The sequence below is a fragment of the Halichoerus grypus genome, chromosome 8 (assembly GCF_964656455.1).
Source record: "Halichoerus grypus chromosome 8, mHalGry1.hap1.1, whole genome shotgun sequence".
In the NCBI taxonomy this organism is placed as follows: Eukaryota; Metazoa; Chordata; class Mammalia; order Carnivora; family Phocidae; genus Halichoerus; species Halichoerus grypus.
This window is the reverse complement of record NC_135719.1, coordinates 76,109,845-76,131,782: the sequence shown is the minus strand read 5'-3', so window position 1 is coordinate 76,131,782 and position 21,938 is coordinate 76,109,845. Positions and strand designations below refer to the sequence as shown.

The following is a 21,938-nucleotide window of genomic DNA, read 5'->3' as shown; positions in this document are numbered from 1 at the left end:
CCCCACCCCGTGCCTCCCAGGAAAAGAAAGGAGAGAGGCTTTTGTATGTTGCAAGTCCTGGTCTGGTTTATTTATAAAGCAATAAATATTAGAAGCACAAATAAATTGCACATGTGTAAACAAACTGTACAATGATTGATGAGAGATAAGGGAGGGTGGTTCAGAAGACTCCAAGAAGCATAATACTGTCATCCTGAATGTAGACTAAGAGAGAAGGCACCTTAGAAGCATTTGCGGTGGACGATGGATGGGCCTGCCTCATCATACTCTTGCTTGCTGATCCACATCTGCTGGAAGGTGGACAGGGAGGCCAGGATGGAGCCCCCAATCCAGACAGAGTACTTACGCTCGGGGGGAGCAATAATCTGCAGAAAGAAAACAAATGCTTCCGGTGAACTCTAACACTCCAGGCAAACAGATCAAGCAACATGCTGGAGAGATTCACAGAAAGAAATATGAGATATTTCATACCAAAAATTAATATGGCGGAATCAAGTTTTATGCATTTTCTTCTGGCTCATTCTGTCCATTATCAAAGACTCTACAAAATAGAATTGCCCCACTTCTCTGAACTAGAGTATAATGCGGCAACAAGCTAAATGTGTGATGGAGGCTAGCCCAAAAGTTGGAGACTTTTAAAATGTGTTCAAAGATTTAGGGTATTTTTTTTTCTTCCAGCATCTATTATTATCCACTGCTTGAAAATGTTTTTAAAGTCTCTTATCTTGGGAAAAGTGCTAGAAAAGCTAAGAGGTAAAGCGTATAGGAGACGGGAAGCACAGTGTGAGTTCTGCATGCAATCCTAAGACCCACCTTGCCTCTCCCACCCACAGGGGTTCTTTACCTTGATCTTCATGGTGCTGGGGGCCAGAGCAGTGATTTCCTTTTGCATGCGATCGGCAATACCAGGGTACATGGTGGTACCTCCCGATAGGACATTGTTGGCATACAGGTCCTTGCGGATATCAATGTCACACTTCATGATGCTATTGTAAGTGGTTTCATGGATGCCAGCAGATTCCATACCTAGAAATAAGTTTAAAAAAAAAAAAATCACAGTGCACTCGGGCCAGGGGCCCAGGGTGGAGGGAAGAAAACAGGACTCCTTTGTGTTGATAAACTGTTGCCCATTTGTCTCTGCAACATGTGTTCTTCTTTAAGATATACTGCAAGGCGTTTGCGGAACAGGTGTCTCTTACAGTTAATCCTCAACAGACTGTCGAGACACAAACCACCTTGTTTAGCACCTGTTTGGAGTGAACACTCGAACGCATGCATCAGATGTATAGAGATATGTTGGAAAGGGTGAGACACGCATTAGAGTTAGATTAATGCAATTTTTACTGATGGGCTAAAATCAGATCCTGACAAGCTTCCTCTTAGAAATCATTCCTGGGGCAAGATGTTTGGTAAACTACCAGGGTCCAGTTATTACCACGAGTATGACTCGTATGGTTGCATTTAATGATGAGTAACTTCAGAGGAAGTCCAGCTACTGGGTAATGGACTTACTGGAATAAGTCAGCACTTCTGAGTAACCATTCCTTTCCTGCAGATACAGATTCTTCAATTACTACTCTGTCTCATTCTTTATTTTGACATGAAGTCAGCGTGTCATCCTTTATCATATCACTGCAACAGAACAGGATGACCATCCCTTTAATGAGCCCTCAGGATCTGAGGCTGAGCTGTGTGGGACTCTGAGCTGTGACTTCTTTTAACTCAAGGGCCCCTTAATCCTTCTTGATGAGAATCAGTTTTACTCTGGGGGACCCCTAGATTTCTTAGGGAAGAGCCAGGCCCCTGCGCCAGACCCTACCACTCACCGATGAATGAGGGCTGGAATAGTGTCTCAGGGCAGCGAAAGCGCTCGTTGCCAATGGTGATGACTTGGCCATCGGGCAGCTCGTAGCTCTTTTCCAGGGATGAGGAAGAGGCAGCCGTGGCCATTTCATTCTCGAAATCCAGGGCAACATAGCACAGCTTCTCTTTAATGTCGCGGACAATTTCACGTTCAGCTGCAGAGATAAAGGGTAGCAGAGTCAAGCTCTGGAGAATGAAGTCAACTGTAAGGGGGTAGGTAGATTCTCTGGCGGAGGAAAAAAGCAGACACAATGCTGTGGCAGATGAGACACACACACACACACACACACACACACACACACACACACACCGGTGGTGACAAAAGAGTAGCCACGCTCAGTGAGGATCTTCATGAGGTAGTCAGTGAGATCCCGACCAGCTAGATCCAGACGCATGATGGCATGGGGCAAAGCGTAGCCCTCGTAGATGGGAACGTTGTGAGTTACACCATCCCCAGAATCCAGAACAATGCCTGTCGGAAGAAACAGACGGGAACAAAGTAAATCCCTGAGGACACCACTGCTTTAGTTGTGTCAAAGCCCACTTCCAATCTTGGCTAAAAGATACTCGCACTGGGCATGGATCCAGATCAAATTAGATTCCTTACACACACAGAATAAAAATGAGCATAACGAGGGCTAAATCTGAAGCCAGCAACAGCTCACCCTTTTAAATATTGTAGTAGAAAAATTTCCCCAGGACACTTTCAAATGACCATCCTTTTTACCAGCCATTAGCACATTATGGGAGCATCCAGGCGTGTTTTTCCTTCCTCCCATCTGATTTGCACACGTTCTCTCTCTTTTGACTCAGACCCTGTAGGGACTGTCGGTTCTCCTTGGGGCCGTGTGCCCAGGGGCTGTGTTGGTATGGAACACATACCAGCGATGGCTACATTCCAGGTTTATACATCGTGTGCAGCCTTAAGTGTGTGGCGTCACATACTTCAGGAAAGGTTCAGATCTAACTCCATGTGCTTTCAACTCGTAGAAATGCATGGGATCTGAAACTATTGTTACCTCCTTCTCTTCTCAAGGACACCTTCCCAGGGAGTGTGAGGGAAGCTGATTCATAGCAAGGTCAGTGACTTTGGGACGTGGTGAATCAGTGAGTGTCTCCACAGCCCAAACTTACCTGTGGTACGGCCAGAAGCATAGAGGGACAGCACCGCCTGGATGGCCACATACATGGCAGGGACATTGAAGGTCTCAAACATGATCTGGGTCATCTTCTCACGGTTGGCCTTAGGGTTCAGTGGGGCCTCCGTAAGCAGAGTGGGGTGCTCCTCAGGGGCCACACGGAGCTCGTTGTAGAAGGTATGGTGCCAGATCTTCTCCATGTCATCCCAGTTGGTGATGATGCCGTGCTCAATAGGGTACTTGAGAGTCAGGATACCTCGCTTGCTCTGGGCCTCATCACCTACGTAGGAGTCTTTCTGACCCATACCCACCATGACTCCCTATACGAAGACAAAGATGGGGAAATCAAGCTTCCGCTATTTTAGGAATGTAACTGATGCCTTATAAATTTACATCTAACTGCCCAAGTCAAGGCACATCTTATAAATACCAGAAACAATAAAAAATAGAATTTTACCCCAGTTTAGAAATATCACTTAAAATCAATCTAGTACCTTTCCCCCACCCCCACACACACTCTCCCCAGGTACAATTCTGTCCTTTAGGATAAAACTAGGGAGAGGGGAATAAAGCTATTTCACCAAAGAAGTATAGCCTCACCTCATTTTAAAAATACCATGATGCCTTCATTAAATTATTAAGTTCATCACCCATGTCGACCGGAATATAAATGACCACCCTGTGGAATGACTGAATTAATGACACACTGTGTTTCTCCTAAGAAAAGATTTTGACATTCATCAAGTGAACATAAAAAGATGGGCTGCTATGCCATTATCACTCTGCCCCTGAAATCCAGCAGGCCCAGCGCTGTCCTGTGGAACCCATCAGCCTGACCAGCCCCGACAACACCCCTTTCCTCCTTGGCGGCTCGTCTGGCCAGGCGGCCGGCGGAGCCCGAGAGCCTGGCATCTCTTTTAATAAACAAGGTGGTATGTCACTATCACCATGGCACTTGCTGCCTCTGTCACGCCCGGCTTCTAAAAATGCAACAGCCAGGAAGCAGAGAGATTTACATCCTTTGGGAGCCCAGTGAGCTGGCTGTGAACACCAGGGAGGAATGTGGGTTGGGTCCTGGTAGGTTGGGAGAAGTTACAGTGTTACGAGTCTTGAGCAGGACTGACAAGGGAGGCCAAGTTAGAAACTGAAGGGGCAGGGAAGACAGTACTAAAAATGTAGGGCAGGGGTGGAGGAGAGAAGCTGCTGGTTTTTCACACAGGGCGTGGGACCCCTGGAGGGCTGTGTCCCTGCAAAGTGGAAGGGGGACGAGCCGCGGTGGTTGGTGGTATGTTGCTGGTGGTGTGAGCACTGCTTGTCCGGGCTTGGATTTCAGGCTAAATGCATCCTTTCCTTATTTGACCTGAGCAGTGCATGCAACAGGAAGGGCAGGTGACACATTTCCTAGATGGCTGGACTGAGGAGGTGGCAGGCCGGGGACTGGCCGGGGCCAGAGCAGGCCAGGCGGAGCGGGAAGTTTACCTGGTGGCGTGGGCGGCCCACGATGGAGGGGAAGACGGCGCGGGGCGCGTCATCCCCCGCGAAGCCGGCCTTCACTAGCCCCGAGCCATTGTCGCACACCAGAGCAGTGGTCTCCTCGTCGTCGCACATCCTGGCGCAGCGTCGGCGGGGTCTGCAGGTGGAGAGCAGGGCGGCCGGCGCTCAGCGCCCGCGCTGGCGCTGGCCTTCTCGCGCCCCGAGGAGGGTTCGCGGCCGGAGGAGGGAAGCCTGCCAGCTCCCTTCCCCTCGGGGCAGAGGAGGCAAGGTGGGAAGAGGCTGTGGAGACCGAGACGGACGTGCGTGGAGAAGGGGAGAGGGACCCACCCAGGCGCCCTGGCCAGGAGGCACCCTCTGCCCCGGGTGCAAGGAGGTGCGGTCAACCCCTTAGCAAGGCCTCCCCAGCCCTTCATAGCTTTGCCTTTCCACAACCTGAGAGCCCACTTGGACCCCAACCACACCCCATGCCTAAGCCCCAGCGGGAGGGAAACGCGCACGAGAGCAGGCACCCCAAATGCCCGGGGCGCGCGGGGGCGGGGAGGCGCAGGGCTCGCGATCTGCGCGCCTCTCTCCTGTGACGACCCAGCACCAAACAAGTTAGAACCGCATCGAAAAGTGTGGGTTTTTTGTTTTTGTTTTTTTTTCTTTTAAAGTGGCTTCGGGGTCGGCTCGGGGGCCACGGGCTCGGGGCGGGCTGCGGTCGGGTGCGGCGCCGGGCGGGGCGGGGCGGGCGGGAGGGCGCTGACTCACCGTCCGCGGGTCGGGCTCGGCTCGGCTCGGGCGGCAGGCGCTGGGTGCCCGGCGCGGGGCGCGCCGCTTTATAGTGTGCTGATGGACGGGGTCAGTTGCAGCGGCCGGGGGCAGGGGTGGGGGGCCTGGTCGGCCACCTTGCCTTATTTGGTCGCCTTCGCACCACTGAGGAGCGCCGAGGCCATTCATGGAGCCAAGGGCAGGGGAGAGGATCAGCCAGGGGGCTCCCAGACCATGTAAGGAAGGGGAGGGGGCAACAAGGGGGATGGCCAAATAGGGAGCTAGGGCAGGGTAGGCGGTGAAGGGTAGGGGGCAGGGGAAGACTAAGTGACGCCAGCTCACCTCCTCCCCCTTCTTGGATGGAGGTGCACCCTGGGTGCGCTGTGGGTTTGTTCCTCGCAGCCCCGCCAGCCTAAGACAATAAGCCACAGACAAGCCAGAAGGCTTGGCCCTCTGCCCTCTGCTGAGGGGTCCTGACAGCTGGACCAGGGCGGCAGGGGAGCGACAGCAGCTTCTCATCTTCCAGGACTGGGAGCTGGAGGACTAGAGCCCTGGCAGTCCCCGTGGACCCCAAGAGCACCACAGCAGCACATTTGGGGTGGCCAGAAAAGGGGGCACCTGGGACAGGTCACCCTTCTGGTCTAGTCCCCACCAGCTTGGATGCATGGGGGCTATGCTCCTCTAGGTCAGAAAGCAGAGATTAACCGAGGCCACCTTGATCTGCCGCTCATGCATGGCTTAGGGTCTGGCTAGGGAAGAGGCTAACAAGAACTGGAGTGAGAGCCTGGCCAAGTCTTGCTGGAGAAGGGGGCCAGGTTTACCCCAGCATGGATATCAGGTAGCTCTCCTCCTGCTGCCAAGGTTTTGCTCAAACTCAGACTCCTGTCTTCAGGCCAGAAAAGGATCCCCTGCTGCCAAAGTGAATGAAGGACCCAATGCCAAAAGCTGCCTATGCACTTGCTGGTGAATAGATGAACCTCTGTAAACTGGGGTGCAAAGACCTTTATTCCAAGTGGAGACAAGACTGAAAGAGCAGTATTCTTGTCAAGAAGATAACAGCAGCTTCAACCAAATGAACACATCACAGGACAGCAGAGTTAGAAAAGCAGAGTCCGGGCCTCCACCCCACCCCCACCCTCTGAACTACTGAATCGGAATTGGCAAGATGCCCAGTTGATTCATATATATACACACAGACACACACACACACACACACATATTAGAGTAGGAGAAGCAGTGGTACAAATGGTATCAGCTCCTTCGTGGAAACAGATCTAGAAGGATCTTGGGATTTTGGAAAAGGGGACGGAAAGATGCCATGAACTTGGGAGAGGGGAAAGGAACAGGGAGACATAAGGACACAGATCACTGATTTGCTGCTCTGGGGTGTCCCGTATTCTCCGTTCTTGACTGGCACTTTGATTTTTAATGCTTGTGTTTTCCCTCCTGCTCACACCAGTTAAAAATAGAAAACTGGGCACAGGCATTCATCTCTAGAGTGGTCTTGGATTGATATGCTGAGGAGGTCTACTGATTAGATATTTGTCCGGACTGGGGAATGTTGGGCCCTCCCTGCTGAACTCCCCAACCATGTTTGGGTTGGTCTGGAGAAGAAACTGTGGGGGCAGCTGGGTGATGGAGCCAGGTGGGGGGGTCTGGCGGGGGTCATGCCCTGCCACACAGTAGGCCTTTTACAAAGAAAATGCCCGTTGATAGGATGCAAAGAGAAGAGCTGCCTCAGCTCACGCAGATGCAGAAGAGCCAAGAAAAAGGAGAGATGGGACTGGGGTACAGCCAGACAGCCCTGAGTTCAAATCCTGCTTCTATCACTTATGGTGCATTTGGTCTCAGGCACATCACTTCACTTCCCTGAGCCTCAATTTTCGCCTCCAAAAAAGGACACAATAACGATAACTCTTTTCTGACAAGGGTCATTAATTATCAAAATAATTAGGGCCAAGTGATAGCATCCACATAGAAGATATAAAGCAAATTGTCACTATTACAATTCAGCAACTCAGATACTCTTGGGGGCAGCAGTAGCTTTCTCTTTGGAAGAACTGGGTCAATTTCATTCATTTATTGATTCAGCAAATATTTATGGGACAAGAACTGGGCTAGTCACAGGAATATAGTGATAAGGAGAGCAGAGCTGGACAATTACAGAAAAGTCAGGGCCACTTATGGTGCATGCTGGGATGAAAAAGAAGGGAATCGTGGGGATAGTCATGAAAAGAGGGATCCAAAAGAGGGCTCAGAGAAAGCCTTCTTGAAGAATATCATTTTATTGTCTTTAAAGTAGAGTAGGACTGAAGTTCATGAACATTTGTGTGGAAGAAAGTTTCAACCTGGGAGTGGCAGATGGCAGATTGCCACATTCATGGCCATTCGCGCAAAGGGAGCTCCTGGAAAGTCCAGTGGATCACTGAGCACAGAGGCTATTGACCTGAATCCTCTGCAGATACTTCCAGGGCTCAGGAGGCCAATTCCAGCCTGCCCACCTTGGGATCAGTCTGCCCTGGTGGAGATGGGTAGGGCGGAGCACAGAGACCAGTTTCAGAAGACGATCCAACCCCTTAAAATATTTTTAGAACAGTTTCATTTCTTTCCCACCTAAAACAAAACGTATTTTCATATGCATTATATTTATGGTAAGAAAGAACACTTTTTTCCCTTAAAGCTGTATGAGAGTTCAATATCTGTTCATTGTAATACTGCTCAATTGCCACCTTTTAAAACTCCGAACCCTATTTTATATGTTTTAAAATACAAGTCAATGGGAAAGTAAGACTCAATGACTATTTTCATTTGATAAGTCTTTGAGGGGTCCGTTTAATTTGAAAATTAAGATTGGCTTCTGTCACGTTTACTTAAGTATGTAAAAATGACTTATCCTCTGTGGTGCAGTCTAGATACTCCTTTTTTAAAATTAAAAAAAAATTTAAATTTAATGAACTTAAAATTCACCCTCTTCACCATTTAGAATTGTGCAGTTCAGCAGTCTTAAGTACATTCACACTGGTGTGCAGCCAATCTCCCACTTGCATTTTTGATGCAAATTTTGATGAAAGTGACTTCAAAAGCCAGGAGAGGCTGCATCCTGCAGTTTGAGAAAGACTGGTCTGTATCCTCCGAGGCAGGGAACCAATGGGGCCTCTTTTGCTAGAGGTCACAGAGCTGAGCAAAGGGAAGAGTGAGGATTCAAACTCAGGCCCCTGATTGCGCCCTGCTCTGACCACCACCCGAAATGCTTTCTCATCTCCTCGGACTGCAGCTTCTCAGAGTGGAATATGCTAGAACCACTCGCAGCCAAATGACCTGGGCCGCCTAATAGAAATTCAACTTCCCGGATTCCACCTTGGAAGATTGAATCTGCATTTTAAGTAAGTCACCACCCCTCTTCTCAGGTGATTCACGGAGGAAGAAACTTGGCAGCTCTGCCTGGCTGTTTCTGCCCCTGCCCACGGAGCTCTGCTGAATGCTGCCCAAGCTGCCAGCCCTGGCTGGGGGCCAGCTTGGCTGACCTTGAGTGTCCCAGCGGGATGGCAAAGCAGGGGTATGTCCCCAGGGCTCTCAAGGGCCCTTGAGGCCCTTCTGGGCAGGGACAGGCCATGAGGGAAACGTGCAGGGCAAGCTGAAGGAACAGAAGGTGGGACAGTTCCCGCTGCCCTTGCCTCGAGGGAAGCTTGTTTCGTCCACCATCTGCTGGGATCTGGAAGGGAGCGGCCAGCCTCCTCCCGGCACTGGGGGATTAGCAGTCACTTATCTCAGCTGTTCCTCCATTGGAGGTGTCGCAGTATTTACAGAGAAGTCAGAAACAGACTTGAGCCACACTTAATTCCTCCCCATGAGCCCTCCCCATCTCCTCTGTGGCCTCTCCTGCATTCCTGGGGCTAGGAAGGAGGGAGAGGCTCTTTCTAGACCAGACCAGGGGTGGGGGAGCCAGCCTTCTGAAACATTTCTCTTTTCTTTCCCCTGCACATTTGTTCACTCCCACTGCCCTCTGGCTGGAGCTGGGTTTTAGTTTTCATTAAAAGAAGAAAGTGACGTGACTGTGAGGGATGCGGGGCGGCGGGGCACACATCCTGGTGCTCAGAATTCAATACCAATGCATGCCTAATCTCGGCCACATGCTTCCCCCTGTTCCACATGCAACCACCCAGGAGATTAACTCGGGGGGAGGGTAGTTCAACTCCAAATGGATTCTGCTCTTGGCCGATTCTGGCGGTGACTGCCTTCTGACATGATAGGTGATGAACCATTTAATGAGATTTTGAAAAGGAGGACAAAGCAAGGAGCAAGGGGAAAGGGGAAGCAGGAGGTAGAAGGGGGATTCTTCTGGATCTTGGAGTCACATGGGCCTAACCATCTATAAGCCGCATTTTCACTCTCTTCTTTCCCGATATAAGTCAGGGAACTCACAAAAGGATTTCTAAGAGCCTTTTTTAAATTCCTTAAAAGGACTTTGCCCTCCAAGAACGAAATGCTGATGCTCACAGGTTTCTGCTTGGAAGGTGTTCGTCTTAGCTCAGAGTTGGCTTGCTCCCCACGCCGGCAAGAACTCTATTTATGGAGTTTCAGTTTTTCAGGTGTTACCTGGGGCAAGCCTGCCTTTCCTGGAGAGCCCAGATGTGGCGTTGCGTAACCCAAGCCTGACCGCCATTCGTGCTCACACAAGTGCCAGAGAGTGCGTAGGTGAGATCTGTGAGCTCAGAGACGCGGGCTCCTTTCACTCCCCCGCATACTGTGGAGCCCATCTCCTTCCCGGGAAAGGTCAAGTTTGGGCCCACATGCGACATACGAGGATAGTAGTCAGAATACTAATCACTAACATTTACTGAGCACTTACTAGGGGCCACGCACTAGCTTGAGACTTCATACGGGGCATGGTCCGGATGAAGCTTCCTAGAGGAAGCAGGACTGACTGGCAGCTGCAGCATCTGCAAAACTGCTCTTTGATGTGACGTCACCAGCCTACACCGAGGGGCTGTGTAAGGAATACACCCCCTCTGTCCCAAACGGAGGTATTACCGCCTCTCTTGCAAAAATGCCGTCACCGGCGTTCATCGGAGGACATGGTCTCCTTTATGAGCTACTTAGAAAAATGTCCATGCTGGCTCTAGTCCCAAGAACAGTAGCACTTCCGTCAAGTACCTGGTTTGTTGTGATCCTGGAGGTCCTGAATCTAGTGACTCACCAGGTTTTTCTTTTGGCAGGGGCTAAGAAAAATCTTAGAAAACCACCCATGTGGCCCAATAGTTAACATCATTACAAATCGTTATGATCCGGGGCACCTGGGTGGCTTAGTTAGGTAAGTGTCTGCCTTTGGCTCAGGACATGGTCCCAGAGTCCTGGGATCGAGCCTGGTGTGCAGCTCCCAGCTCAGCCTGGAGTCTGCTTCTCCCTCTCCCTCTCCCTCTCCAGCTCCCCCTGCTTATGTTTTCTCTCTCTCTCTCTGCCAACTAAATAAATAAATCTTAAAAAAAAAATAAAAACCTTAAAAAAACAAACAAAACCAAATTGTTAGGATCCATTTTACAACCCAGTTCGACTTTTCATTTTTTCTTTGTCTCCCATTTTTAACTTTTGTCTATCTTTGTAAGCTGCCATAAATCTTCTGTGGGACAAAACAAAGGATGAATGAACAAATAGATAAGGTTGAACACTGGGGACAGTGGGGAAAGTATTTGAAATTGGAATCAGAGTTATCATTGATTGTACAGGTGGCCAAGAGCCCCAGAGGACTTGTAGGTGTCTGTAGGTTTCTTTCATCCCAGTGCAAGTACAGTATTGTGTCAGTTTTCCTCTTAACATCATGATAGGTATAGTTGGAAACTTGGAATAATATTTCCTCCACTACAAAAATAAGATGTGCTAATTGTGGCAAACGAGACAACATGACCAGAAAAGTACAAAGGAAATGACACGTCTGGTTGAGTTTTTTAAGGCCTATATCTTAACCTCCCTAAAATAAAACTAAATGTGATATAAAATTCATGAGGCCTTGGCTTCCATATCTACTTAACAGCCGCTGGACTGAAGAAAGCCAGCCTCCTATTCTGGTAGTTTGCAAGAATGTCCACTTGTTCTTCAAAGAGAGACATGCAATGCAAGGAATTTACATTTAAAGCATTTCTTGGTTTTACTTTCGTAATCTAAATTATCCCTGGTCAACAGCTGGAACCAAAGAATGCCAAGTTGGGAGCAGGGTCTGCCCATGAAACTCCACCATCCATATCTCACTTATATATTTCAGAGGGCAGGTGGTAGTTTCCAACTCAGCTGTTGAACTCTTTCAAAACTGCCGTCTAAAAGCAGAGATCCACTGCTAACATAAAACTAAACCATATTAAATATGTTGCTGAGCGCTTTGTCTTCATGTGGGGGGTTGGAGAGCAGCTGTTTTGGGGAACATGTTTACAGCGATTGTATGATCAGTATTTCCAAGTTCCTCTTGGTTAAGACTACAGATAACCAATTCACTTCTCCCTCACAGCCTCTAATTTAATTTCAGAAATTAGGAAAGTAATAAAGACAAAGGCTTTGCCTAAAGCCAGTGATCTGTATTAACTCGGGGAAGGAAACAGAGAGCATGCCTCCAAAATAAAAACAACTGAAAAGCCCTCCCAAGTCCTTACTTGAGTGTGAATGCCAGCACTCACATAAATAACTAGGACTAGGTGCTTCTGACCTTTCAGAGACAAGAACCAGGCTGCGATAACTGAGAAGGGAAAAGAATCAGCCATTAAACCATGATGTGGGGGGTACCTGGGTGGCTCAGTCGTTAAGCGTCTGCCTTCGGCTCAGGTCATGATCCCAGGGTTCTGGGATCGAGCCCCGCATCGGGCTCCCTGCTCAGCGGGAAGCCTGCTTCTCCCTCTCCCACTCCCCCTGCTTGTGTTCCTGCTCTCGCTGTGTCTCTCTCTGTCAAATAAATAAATAAAATCTTTAAAAAAAAACAACAACCATGATGTGGCTTTGAAAAATGATCAGAAAGATCTCGGGCATGACCCAAAGGATGTAACAGAGTAAGGTATTGTATCACCAAAGAAATACCTGCAAGAACTGGGTAGACCTCAGGTGAGAACATTCTTTATGGATGAACAAGAAGGGTGTCCCCTGTTCAGTTAAATTCTATTTGAGTATGCAATTTTCCGGGGAGAGATTCTAGCTGCTGTTTAATATTAGAGCTCAATATTTCTAACTGCCACAAAAGATTCATGCCAGGTTCATCTCCCCACCAGTGGATACAGCCATCTTCTTTCTGGGTCCTCTGTCCAATGAGAAGAGAGTCCAGAGCTCTTCTTCAGAGGTACAAAAAGGGACCCCTGTAACCCTACACCAAGCTGATCCTTTAGACTGGTGTAATCAGTCATTTGTGGTGTCCACCCGAGGATCACACCCTTATGCTGCTGGCTCAAGATGGTGGGTGGGGGTGAGGAGAGGGGGCAGGGAGATGGCAATGGGGGAGTGACCTACAGCTCCTCTACCCTTCCCATGAAACCCGACAACGTTAAAGCAGAAACACATATAGATACTGGCATAAGGACTGACGCTTTGCTTTCACACTGGGCAGTAGAAAACCTAGGGTAAGCTGTGCTCATTTCGTCCAACTCAGAGACGTGGGCCCCAAAATAGTAATGGGAAAGTCAAAACTGATCCCAGGAAGCAGAAAGCTTTATTAGAATGGCTCCAGTGTTCTAGAAGTGCCCACACTTCAGGCTTAAATATCAAACCCTAAAATATTGTTCCATAACTTATAACTTTATGTAGTCCGATCTTTCTTTGATCTGGAAGCTCACCTTTATTCTGACTACATATGAAAAGTTAAATGCTAAGTTTGCCTACTTTCTCACCTGGAACATACTTGTGTGAATCAGAATCAGTCATGAGTAGATTTATTGCTTCTACTTCCTAGATTTCATAGAGATGTCACATGGATAGGTGGAGTACACCTTTCCAAAGCCTCTGAGTCAGTCACAATCACATAGACAGGGTTTCAAAACCTCAAGGTTGGTGTTGGAGCAGCATCTAAGAATGAACAGATGCCCTTTGTTTCTTCAGATATTTGTGGGTGGAGGAGCTCCAGGTAACATTTTATAATGTCACCACACTGAGACTTTGATACATCTGAATACACCTTTTCCCCCCAAATGTGGCATGCTAGAAAAACATAGTGCCTGATTGGCAGAGCCCATGTCATTTCCAGGAAAGTATCTTTTACCCTCCTTGTCTCTCTGAACGGTGTTTTAAATTCTCAGCATCAACCAAAAAAAGCATCCTGTTCTCGGTGACTGGCTTTGAACAAAGGGTTTTAAATAATTTCCCTGGGAAATTCAGGCTTGTCTTCACCTATGTGGAAACTCAAATATATCCTTAGTCTCCCATTTTACAAATCACTTAGCAAAATTTTTCAGATGAAGAAATTCATTGATTTGAAAAAGCATTATTTTTAAGTAGAATCAAAGTAGTGATACTTATTGTGCAAATGTAGCTATGAACAGGAGGAAAAATCCAATTTTGTAGCTAACTGGGGTTCCCTTAAAATCAAGATGTGGCTTATTCAATCTGCCCATTTAATCAATATTTATTAAATGCCTTCTCTGGGTAAGGTGTTGTACCATGTGGAGCCAAGAATACTACAATGAGTGAGACAATGCCTGCACACCAAGAAAATGCGTACATTATGTTAGATGGTACATGAACTCCACCATCCACCACAAAGACCTGTGTTAAGCAGCATACAAAGGTATTTCACCAAGGCGGGAAGGCGTTGGAAAGAGGGAGAGAGTCCTTGTCATGGCGCTTGGGCAAGGCTTCATAGTCTATGGGTTTTGAGCTGAGCCTATATAGACTAATGGACTCAACATTACCCAACGATACCCAACTCACACCAGTTTGGCATCATTTTGTAAATGAGTTTAGAGGGGGACAGGACTACTGAAGGCCAGGATTCGAAGATTTAAGAAAACAACAACAGAACTGGAACTTTAGTATAAAACTGGCAAGCTTAGGTATATTAACTATGTTTGTGTAATGAGTTTCTTTACTAATCATTGTTCAAAAAAGTGAAGCACACAGACGAAGGTCCGTTGTTCCCTCTTGGAATAGTGTGTTCAACAGGCAGGCATTGAATGCCCGCCACACAGCCCATGCTGTACTTTGAGACGGTTCCATGTAAAGTCTGAAATAAGCACACTACTGAAGTCGTCTCTGAAATAGCCTTTGCAAGTGCAAAGTGTGTGCGTGTGCCTGTGTGTGTGTTTTAAAGGGCAGCCACGTCTTTCTCTTCATGCGTTGAAAGCTGGAACAGACTTGAGAGAGAGTTCTTCCCCACTTACCCCACCTCATTTCCCATGATTGATCGTAAAAATCTCCTGGGACTGAGAAGTTTCAAGTTTGCTTGTTTGTAGAGAAAACTTTGACTGCTGAAGCCTCTTTCTAAAAATCTAACCAAACACACCAAAACTGTTAACAGAGGGGAGGGTGTTGAAGGGCAAGAGAGCAAGGGACCTGTTACATTTCCCATTTTATATTTATGTATTAATATTTTTCCAGAAGCATGTATTAATTTTTATAAATATCAGAAAGGAGGAAAACAATCTAATTTAACATCCTCTTGCTTAAAGTCTGGCACGTTTTCGTCTTGCTTACCCAGCTGGGGGTTTCTACATAATAACCTCCACATACTTGAAGAAAGATATTGCATCTCCGAGAGATGTTTAGGATCTTTTTCACCAGTGGTGTTACTTTTACTTTTTTAAAGATTTTATTTATTTATTTGAGAGAGAGAGAGAAAGAGAAAGAGCATGAGCTGGGGGAGGGCAAAGGGAGAGGGAGAGGGACTAGCAGACTCCCCACTGAGTGTGGAGCATGACACTGGGTTCAACATGTGGCTCAATGCAGGGCTACACATGTGGCTCAATCCCAGGACCCTGAGATCATGACCTGAGCTGAAATCAGAGGCTTAACCGACTGAGCTACCCAGTGCCCCCAGTGAAGCTGTTTTTAAAAACTGTCTTCATATTTGGGGCACCTGGGTGGCTCAGTCATTAAGCGTCTACCTTCGGCTCAGGTCATGATCCCAGGGTCCAGGGATTGAGCCCCGGATAGGGCTCCCTGGTCAGCGGGAAGCCTGCTTCTCCCTCTCCCACTCCCCCTGCTTGTGTTCCCTCTTGCTGTGTCTCTCTTTGTCAAATAAATAAATAAAATCTTAAAAAAAAAACAACTGTCTTCATATTTGGTTAATCATCTAACTCTGCTTCAAGATACCTATGTGAAATAAAATCTCTTTTAGCCAGATTGGTATTGTATTTTAGCCAGATTGGTTAGGTATTGGGTTTCTGACACAGTGGAAAACAACCTTTGCTTAGAGAATTAAACTCATCTAAATACACCCACACAAAACTACAGAGAAGATAATGTCATTTCCCTTGATGCTTCAGAAGTTATTTACAGAATATTCTCATCTTGAACACAAATTCTTGTCACACACACACACATCTACATATCAGACATAGAATATTGCCAGAGAATACTGAGCTAGACTGAAGTTATAACATCTTGAAAAGTTGCTTACATGAGTTAACTGTTGGCATCAGCATACCTGTTAGCTATTTATTTCTCTTAAAAATCAAGTACAGATCAGACCTCTGGTTCTAGCCAAGATGGAGCACCCTATTCCTTCCAGGTGCTCCCTGTTACAACTGTGGACATAATATATCAAACAAACATAGGAAGATTCAAAGGAGGAAAGAAGAAGGTGGACTGCCTGGCGACTTTGGGACTTGAGAAACAACATGGTGATGAGTCTAGGTTTCCTTACTTCCTCCCATATAGCCCAGGCTGGGAGCTAGAGTAGCCTCCGTCCTGGAATCGCCAATAGGCATGGATAAAGTAAGCTACAGGGAAAATCTGTTCCTTCCAGTCAGAGAACCGACAAAGGACTGGCCCCCCCACGGAAAGCCTTTTTGGCCACCTGCCCTACTCTGGCCAAACATTAATGCCCTAATAGGAAAACTGCATCCCCCTCTCCCTAGTTTCAATGGGGCAGAATAGGGAGCTGATCATCCTCCCCACCCACCACCCCCGCAGAATCAGGGGGTGGTGCTCTGGGTCTGCTCAGTTGTGTTTGTGGGACTGAGGGACCGATCTTCCGTTTTCTGCCAGTTGGAAGCAGGCGGTGCTCCTCACCTGCCACCAGGGTGGCGTCAGCAGGCTGGCAATGAAGGTTCCTTGTGGTGGAACGCTTCTGTATTTTGGTGGCCATATGAATCTGTGTGTGCAGTAAAATGGCCTTGCACTAAATGGACACACAGACATATACGGAAACTGGGGATATCTGAATGCAGTTGATGGGATATATCAATGTCAATTTGCTAGTTGTGATATTGTACTCTAGTTATACAAGTTGTTATCATGGGGGGAGAACTGCATGAAGGTCTATGGGATCTCTGGATTCTTTTGTACAAGTGCATGTGAATCTACAATTATCTCAAACTGCCAAAGTATTAAAAATCAAGTATAGGTTGTACAAAAAATTCAGTTTTTTTTAGTTTTCCAGTCAGTTTGAGTCTGAGTGAATTAGTTCTTATATCCAGGTGATCATAATTGATGAAATTTACATAGATGCACTAAATATATCAAATGCCCTATATTCATAGCAGGAGTACTGGCCGGATAGTTCTGGCATGTGGAGTTAGGCGCTGCTGGGCTGACGAGTTTCCAAGGTCCACGGGCATGTTGATGACTCAGGTGCCGATGACAGTAGGCAAACTACAGGGTGATGAAAGAGCCCAGCAGGAGAACTGATACCTACTTAAGGTGGAATCTGGCACAGTGAGCGGACTCAGCATGGTAGCCGTTGACACCATCCCAAAAGAAACTACTCCAGGAGCAGGTGAACACTTTGAACCAAAAAGCATATTTTGCAAACAAAGAGAGCTGCCCCACACCACTTGGTACCTGAAGGCCTCAGCTGGGAGCACATGGTAACAGAACAGAACATAAAGGACGGGAAGTTAGTTTCCTGCTCTGGTCCAGATCCACACCTGAACAGCGACCGAGGCTTAGCCTGAGACGCAGCACTGGAAGGTGGCCATGAGGCCTGGCTGTTGGCAGCTGGGAGGAAGGGGCAAAGGCCGTGCAAATGACGGCCAGAGTGGATGGGGCACGGCAGTGGCCAGAGTAGCACAGTCCGTACTTTACCTTGAGTGTCTGTAAGATGCCCCCCAGGGACTCTTGGAAATGCCAAAGAGGCGGGAACCTCAAAAAGACAGGAGCGTGTGAACGCAGGGAACAGTGATACTCAGTTTTACAGATAGAGGTTATCAAGCAAACACAAATCTAGGCCAGTTGTTCTCAACCTTGGCCACACATGGGGCTGGGGTCGGGGAGAGACAGCGTTGGAGTACGGGGCCTGCCAAAAAAGAGTGACCCTGGTAAACAGTCCAGGCCGTCAGCTGAGACCCACAATAAGCTCCACCTTAGGGGGTAAGAGAGATGGACAGTAATCAGACTTTGAGTCAGCTCAATCCCAAGATAGTGTAAAGTGATTGGCCTTAACCTGTCTGCCAAAATCAAAAGGAAACACCCTCTGGAGGAATCTAACATCCTACACAGCTTTAAGTTATCTCTGCAGTTTTTTGTACACCATGTCTGGTACATACATATACATAAAGGAGTACTTGGCAAGACCACGCAATTGAAAACCCACAAGAAAAAAATGGGCAATGGAAGGAGACCATAGGGAGCTCTGGATACTGAACTTATCTGACCTACATGTTAGATATGTTTTAAAAAAACTGACTAATATGCTCAAGAAAATAAGCGGCAAAATAGAAAATTTCATCAAGGAATCGGAATCTTTTTAAAAAGAATCATATGAAAATTTAAAGCTAAACATATAACAAATTAATAACTCAATAGATGATTTTAAGAGCAGATTGACACAGTTAGAGAGGATCAGTGAGTTTTAGGGTGGGTCAGTAGAATATATTCAGGGTAAAGCAAAGAGAACGAAAGAATACACGGCTGGTTTAACATTTAAAATTCAGTTCAGGGGCGCCTGGGTGGCTCAGTCATTAAGCGTCTGCCTTTGGCTCAGGTCATGTTCCCAGAGTCCTGGGATCAAGCCCCACATCGGGCTCCCTGCTCAGCGAGAAGCCTGCTTCTCCCTCTCCCACTCCCCCTGCTTGTGTTCCCTCTCTCTCTGTGTCTCTCTCTGTCAAATATATAAAATCTTTAATAAAAAAATAAATAAAATTCAGTTCATATAATTCAGCACATTAACAGAACATAGCAGAATGATCATATGATCTGTCCAATATGCGGAAAACACATTTGATAAAAGTTAACGTCTATTCATAATAAAAACTCTTAGCAAACTAGAAATAGAAGGAAAATCCTTAATCTAATAAGGAGTATCTACAATAAATCTACAACATTATATTTTATCTCTTGTTCCCTGAGATTGTGAGGAAGACCACAGATGTCAGCTATCATCACTTCTATTTTACATTATCCCAGTGCTCTTCAACAGTGCAGGAAGTCAAGAAATATAAATAAAAGGTATAAGAATTGGAAAGGAAGAAACAAAGCTGTCATTAATAGTGAGTGTAAAAAATTCAAAAAGGATTTATAGCCAAACTATTCAATTTAATAAGTGAATATAACAAAGTGAATGAAGGGACAAAATACAAGTTAACTTTATCTTTACATGCTAACAATAAACAAGTGAAAAGATAACATTTGAAATATACCATCTAAAATAGCACCAGAAAACATCCGTACCTAGGATTAAATCCAGCTAACGATACATAAGACAGCTACAGATAAAACTACAAAATATTAGTGCAATAAGTTAAAGAAGACCTAAGTAAATGGAGAGACACGTCATGTTTATGAGTCAGAAGATTCAACATTATAACAGTCAGTTCAACCTAAATTGATTTTTAGATTCAATGCAATCCCTTCAAATTACTAGCAGTGCGTGTGTGTACAGAAATGCTTATTCTAAAATTATACAGAAATGCAAAGAGCCAAGAATGGCTAAGATAACCTTAAAGAACAACAAAGCTGAAGGACATACACTACTGGATAGCAAGAGTTATGATAAAGCCAAGATAATAGAGTGCTGCATTTGTGCAACTTTAGACAAATAGTTCAGAAACTGACCCACACATAAATGTATAATTGATTTTGACAAATGCCAACTTGAACAATACTGAGGAAGTGATGATCTTCTTAATAAATGGTTCTGGATCAGTCGGATAATCATATGAAGAAAACGATGAATCTTGACCTCCTCTCACACCATATGCAAATTTCAATTCTAAGCAAATTGTAGATCTAAATGAGTGAGTTGAAAGAATTAAGTTCTTAGAATATAACATAGGATAATATATTGATTACTTTGGAATAGGCAAAGATTTCTTTCTTTTTTTTAAGATTTTTAATTTATTTATTTGAGAGAGAGAAAGCAGAGAGAGAGTACACATGAGCGGGGCGGCAGGGAGAATGCTCAATCTCTGGACCCTGGGATCATGACCTGAGCTGAAGGCAGACACTTAACCGACTGAGCCACCCAGGCACACCTAGGCAAAGATTTCTTAAACAGAAAACACTAACTCTACAGAAATAACAAGAACTTCTCTTCAACAAAGAATCTATTAGGGGAGAAAACACTGGGGAGAAAATATTTGCAATACATACATCCCACAAAGGGCTTAGATTCAGGCTATATAAAGAATTCCTATAAATCAAGAAAAAGACAGACAAGCCAATATAAAAATGGACAAAAGACTTACAGAGGCACTACACAAAAGAGGATATCCAAGCAGCCAATCAACATTTGAAAGTACACTCAGTCTCAATAGCAACAGGAAATGCAAATTAAAATTAAAATGAGCTGGGTGCCTGGGTGGCACAATCAGTTAACCCTCCGACTCCTGGTTTTGGCTCAGGTCGTGATCTCAGGATCCTGAGCTCAGCCCCGTGTGGAGCCCCACACTGGGCTCCACACTCAGCAGGGAGTCTACTTGAGACTCTCCCTCTCCCTCCACCCCACCCCGCCACACTCTCTCTCTTTCTCTCTAAAAAATAAATAAAAATAAAACTTAAGAAAATAAAATAAAAATTAAAATAAGCTGCCATCACAGAGAGTAGGATGACTAAAATCTAAAAGACAGACAATACCAAATGTAGTGAAGGAAGTGACATATTAACATAACATTTGCCTTGTTCTCTATCCCTTGACTTCAGAATTTTACCTCTTTAGCCAGATAACCCTACCAATTTAATCTCCAAGACTATTTCTTGCTTTCTCTCTCCCTCTTTCTCTCTCTCTCTGCCCAGAATATCATCTCTAATCTTTCCTGCCAAATCATGTTTCTCCTTTTCTTCTAATCTCTGTCGGCATTCCCCTTTAAAAAATCTTTCCAGCCCAACGCCAAGCCAACTTGACTTCCAAAGCAAGAATAAAGTCCTTCCTGTGCCTTCATCCCCAACCAGTTTCTGCTCTCCCCAGCTCCCATCTTCTAATCAGATACAGGTTGCTTGTTCTATGCATATGGAGATCATAAACACATGAGCTTCAGTCAGGTGTCTTTAGTATCCTCTCAGTGCTTACCCTTTCTCTCCTTTCGAAATTTAGGCTTCCAAAGGCCAGGAACCATAGTGTATATCTCCCCCAAAGCCTACTAATGAGTGACAATATTGAGTGTGTAAAGCTAAGAAAAGTGAAATGTCTTTAAGAACTTTATCTTACCCATTTTTAAAAGGAACGATTATTCTATATTTTGATTATTAAGAGTGCTTGCATGCAAAAAACAAACAAAAACAAAAACCTAGGAATTTGGCCCTGAGAAACAAAGGATTATATATTTTCTGAGCAATGAACTGAGGGAGAATTCTCATCCCGTGACAAATTCTGTTGTTACATTGGAAAAAAAAAATTAAGGTCCCTGTAAACTACGGAAAGGAAAGAAAGAGATACATAGCTTCTGCCGTGGGCTTAGGGTACTTACGTATAACACCTTGTCAATACAACGGAAAACAACGTAACCTTGGCCAAAAAAGGAGGGAAATTTTGCCAGTGTATCAGAGACCTATGCTGGACTTGTCACTCTGCCCTGCCTTCACACTCAGATTCCGATCCTGTGCTGATTTATGGATTTTCTCTAGTAGAAAATAGGATGTGAGTCTCACCTACCCAAGTGAATTTGAGATACTTGATTTAGAAAATACATGGAAACAGGGATAAAGAGCAACCAACTCACAACCAAACTTCTTTTCATTAAAGTGTCAGCAAGTCTTCAAAACTGATGTCTCATATTTCATGTAAATGAAAAGAAAGCCAGATGACACAAGGCCAGGAAAATAAACACCATGCTTATAATTAGAGGCTCTTTCCAGAGATCTGATCACGTCCATGTGTGATAGGATAGAGTGTGAACATTTTGTGAGGCACCGGGAGGTTAAAAAAAAAAAAATCCTCCCTTCAAGGAAAAAGCCCACATGATCGGGACAGCCTGCTACCCTGTGCTGCCGTAGGTCCTGGAGTGTCCTGGAGTGTCCTGGAGTGGCAGGGAAGGTCGCTGTGAATATTTGTGCTGCTCCCTTCTCCCCAGATCTGTTCAGCTAATTAGAGACTCCTTTGGGATTATCAAGATATTTATTTTTCCCTCTACCCCA

General features: G+C 45.9%; 1 protein-coding gene and 1 long non-coding RNA gene across 5 annotated transcripts in view; one reads left to right on the top strand and one right to left on the bottom strand.

Annotated features, from left to right (window-relative positions):
* LOC144378834 (uncharacterized) overlaps positions 1-21,938 on the top strand; it is a 101,439-nt gene that overhangs the window by 26,011 nt on the left and 53,490 nt on the right. The window lies entirely within an intron of this gene.
* Positions 40-5,282, bottom strand: ACTC1 (actin alpha cardiac muscle 1). The gene is made up of 7 exons (XM_036109144.2): positions 5,247-5,282; positions 4,482-4,632; positions 2,998-3,322; positions 2,174-2,335; positions 1,827-2,018; positions 845-1,026; positions 40-365 (listed from the first exon to the last, which is right to left on the bottom strand). The coding sequence occupies exons 2-7, from the start codon at positions 4,608-4,610 to the stop codon at positions 222-224; spliced, it is 1,134 nt and encodes a 377-aa protein (XP_035965037.1). The 5' UTR covers positions 4,611-4,632; positions 5,247-5,282; the 3' UTR covers positions 40-221.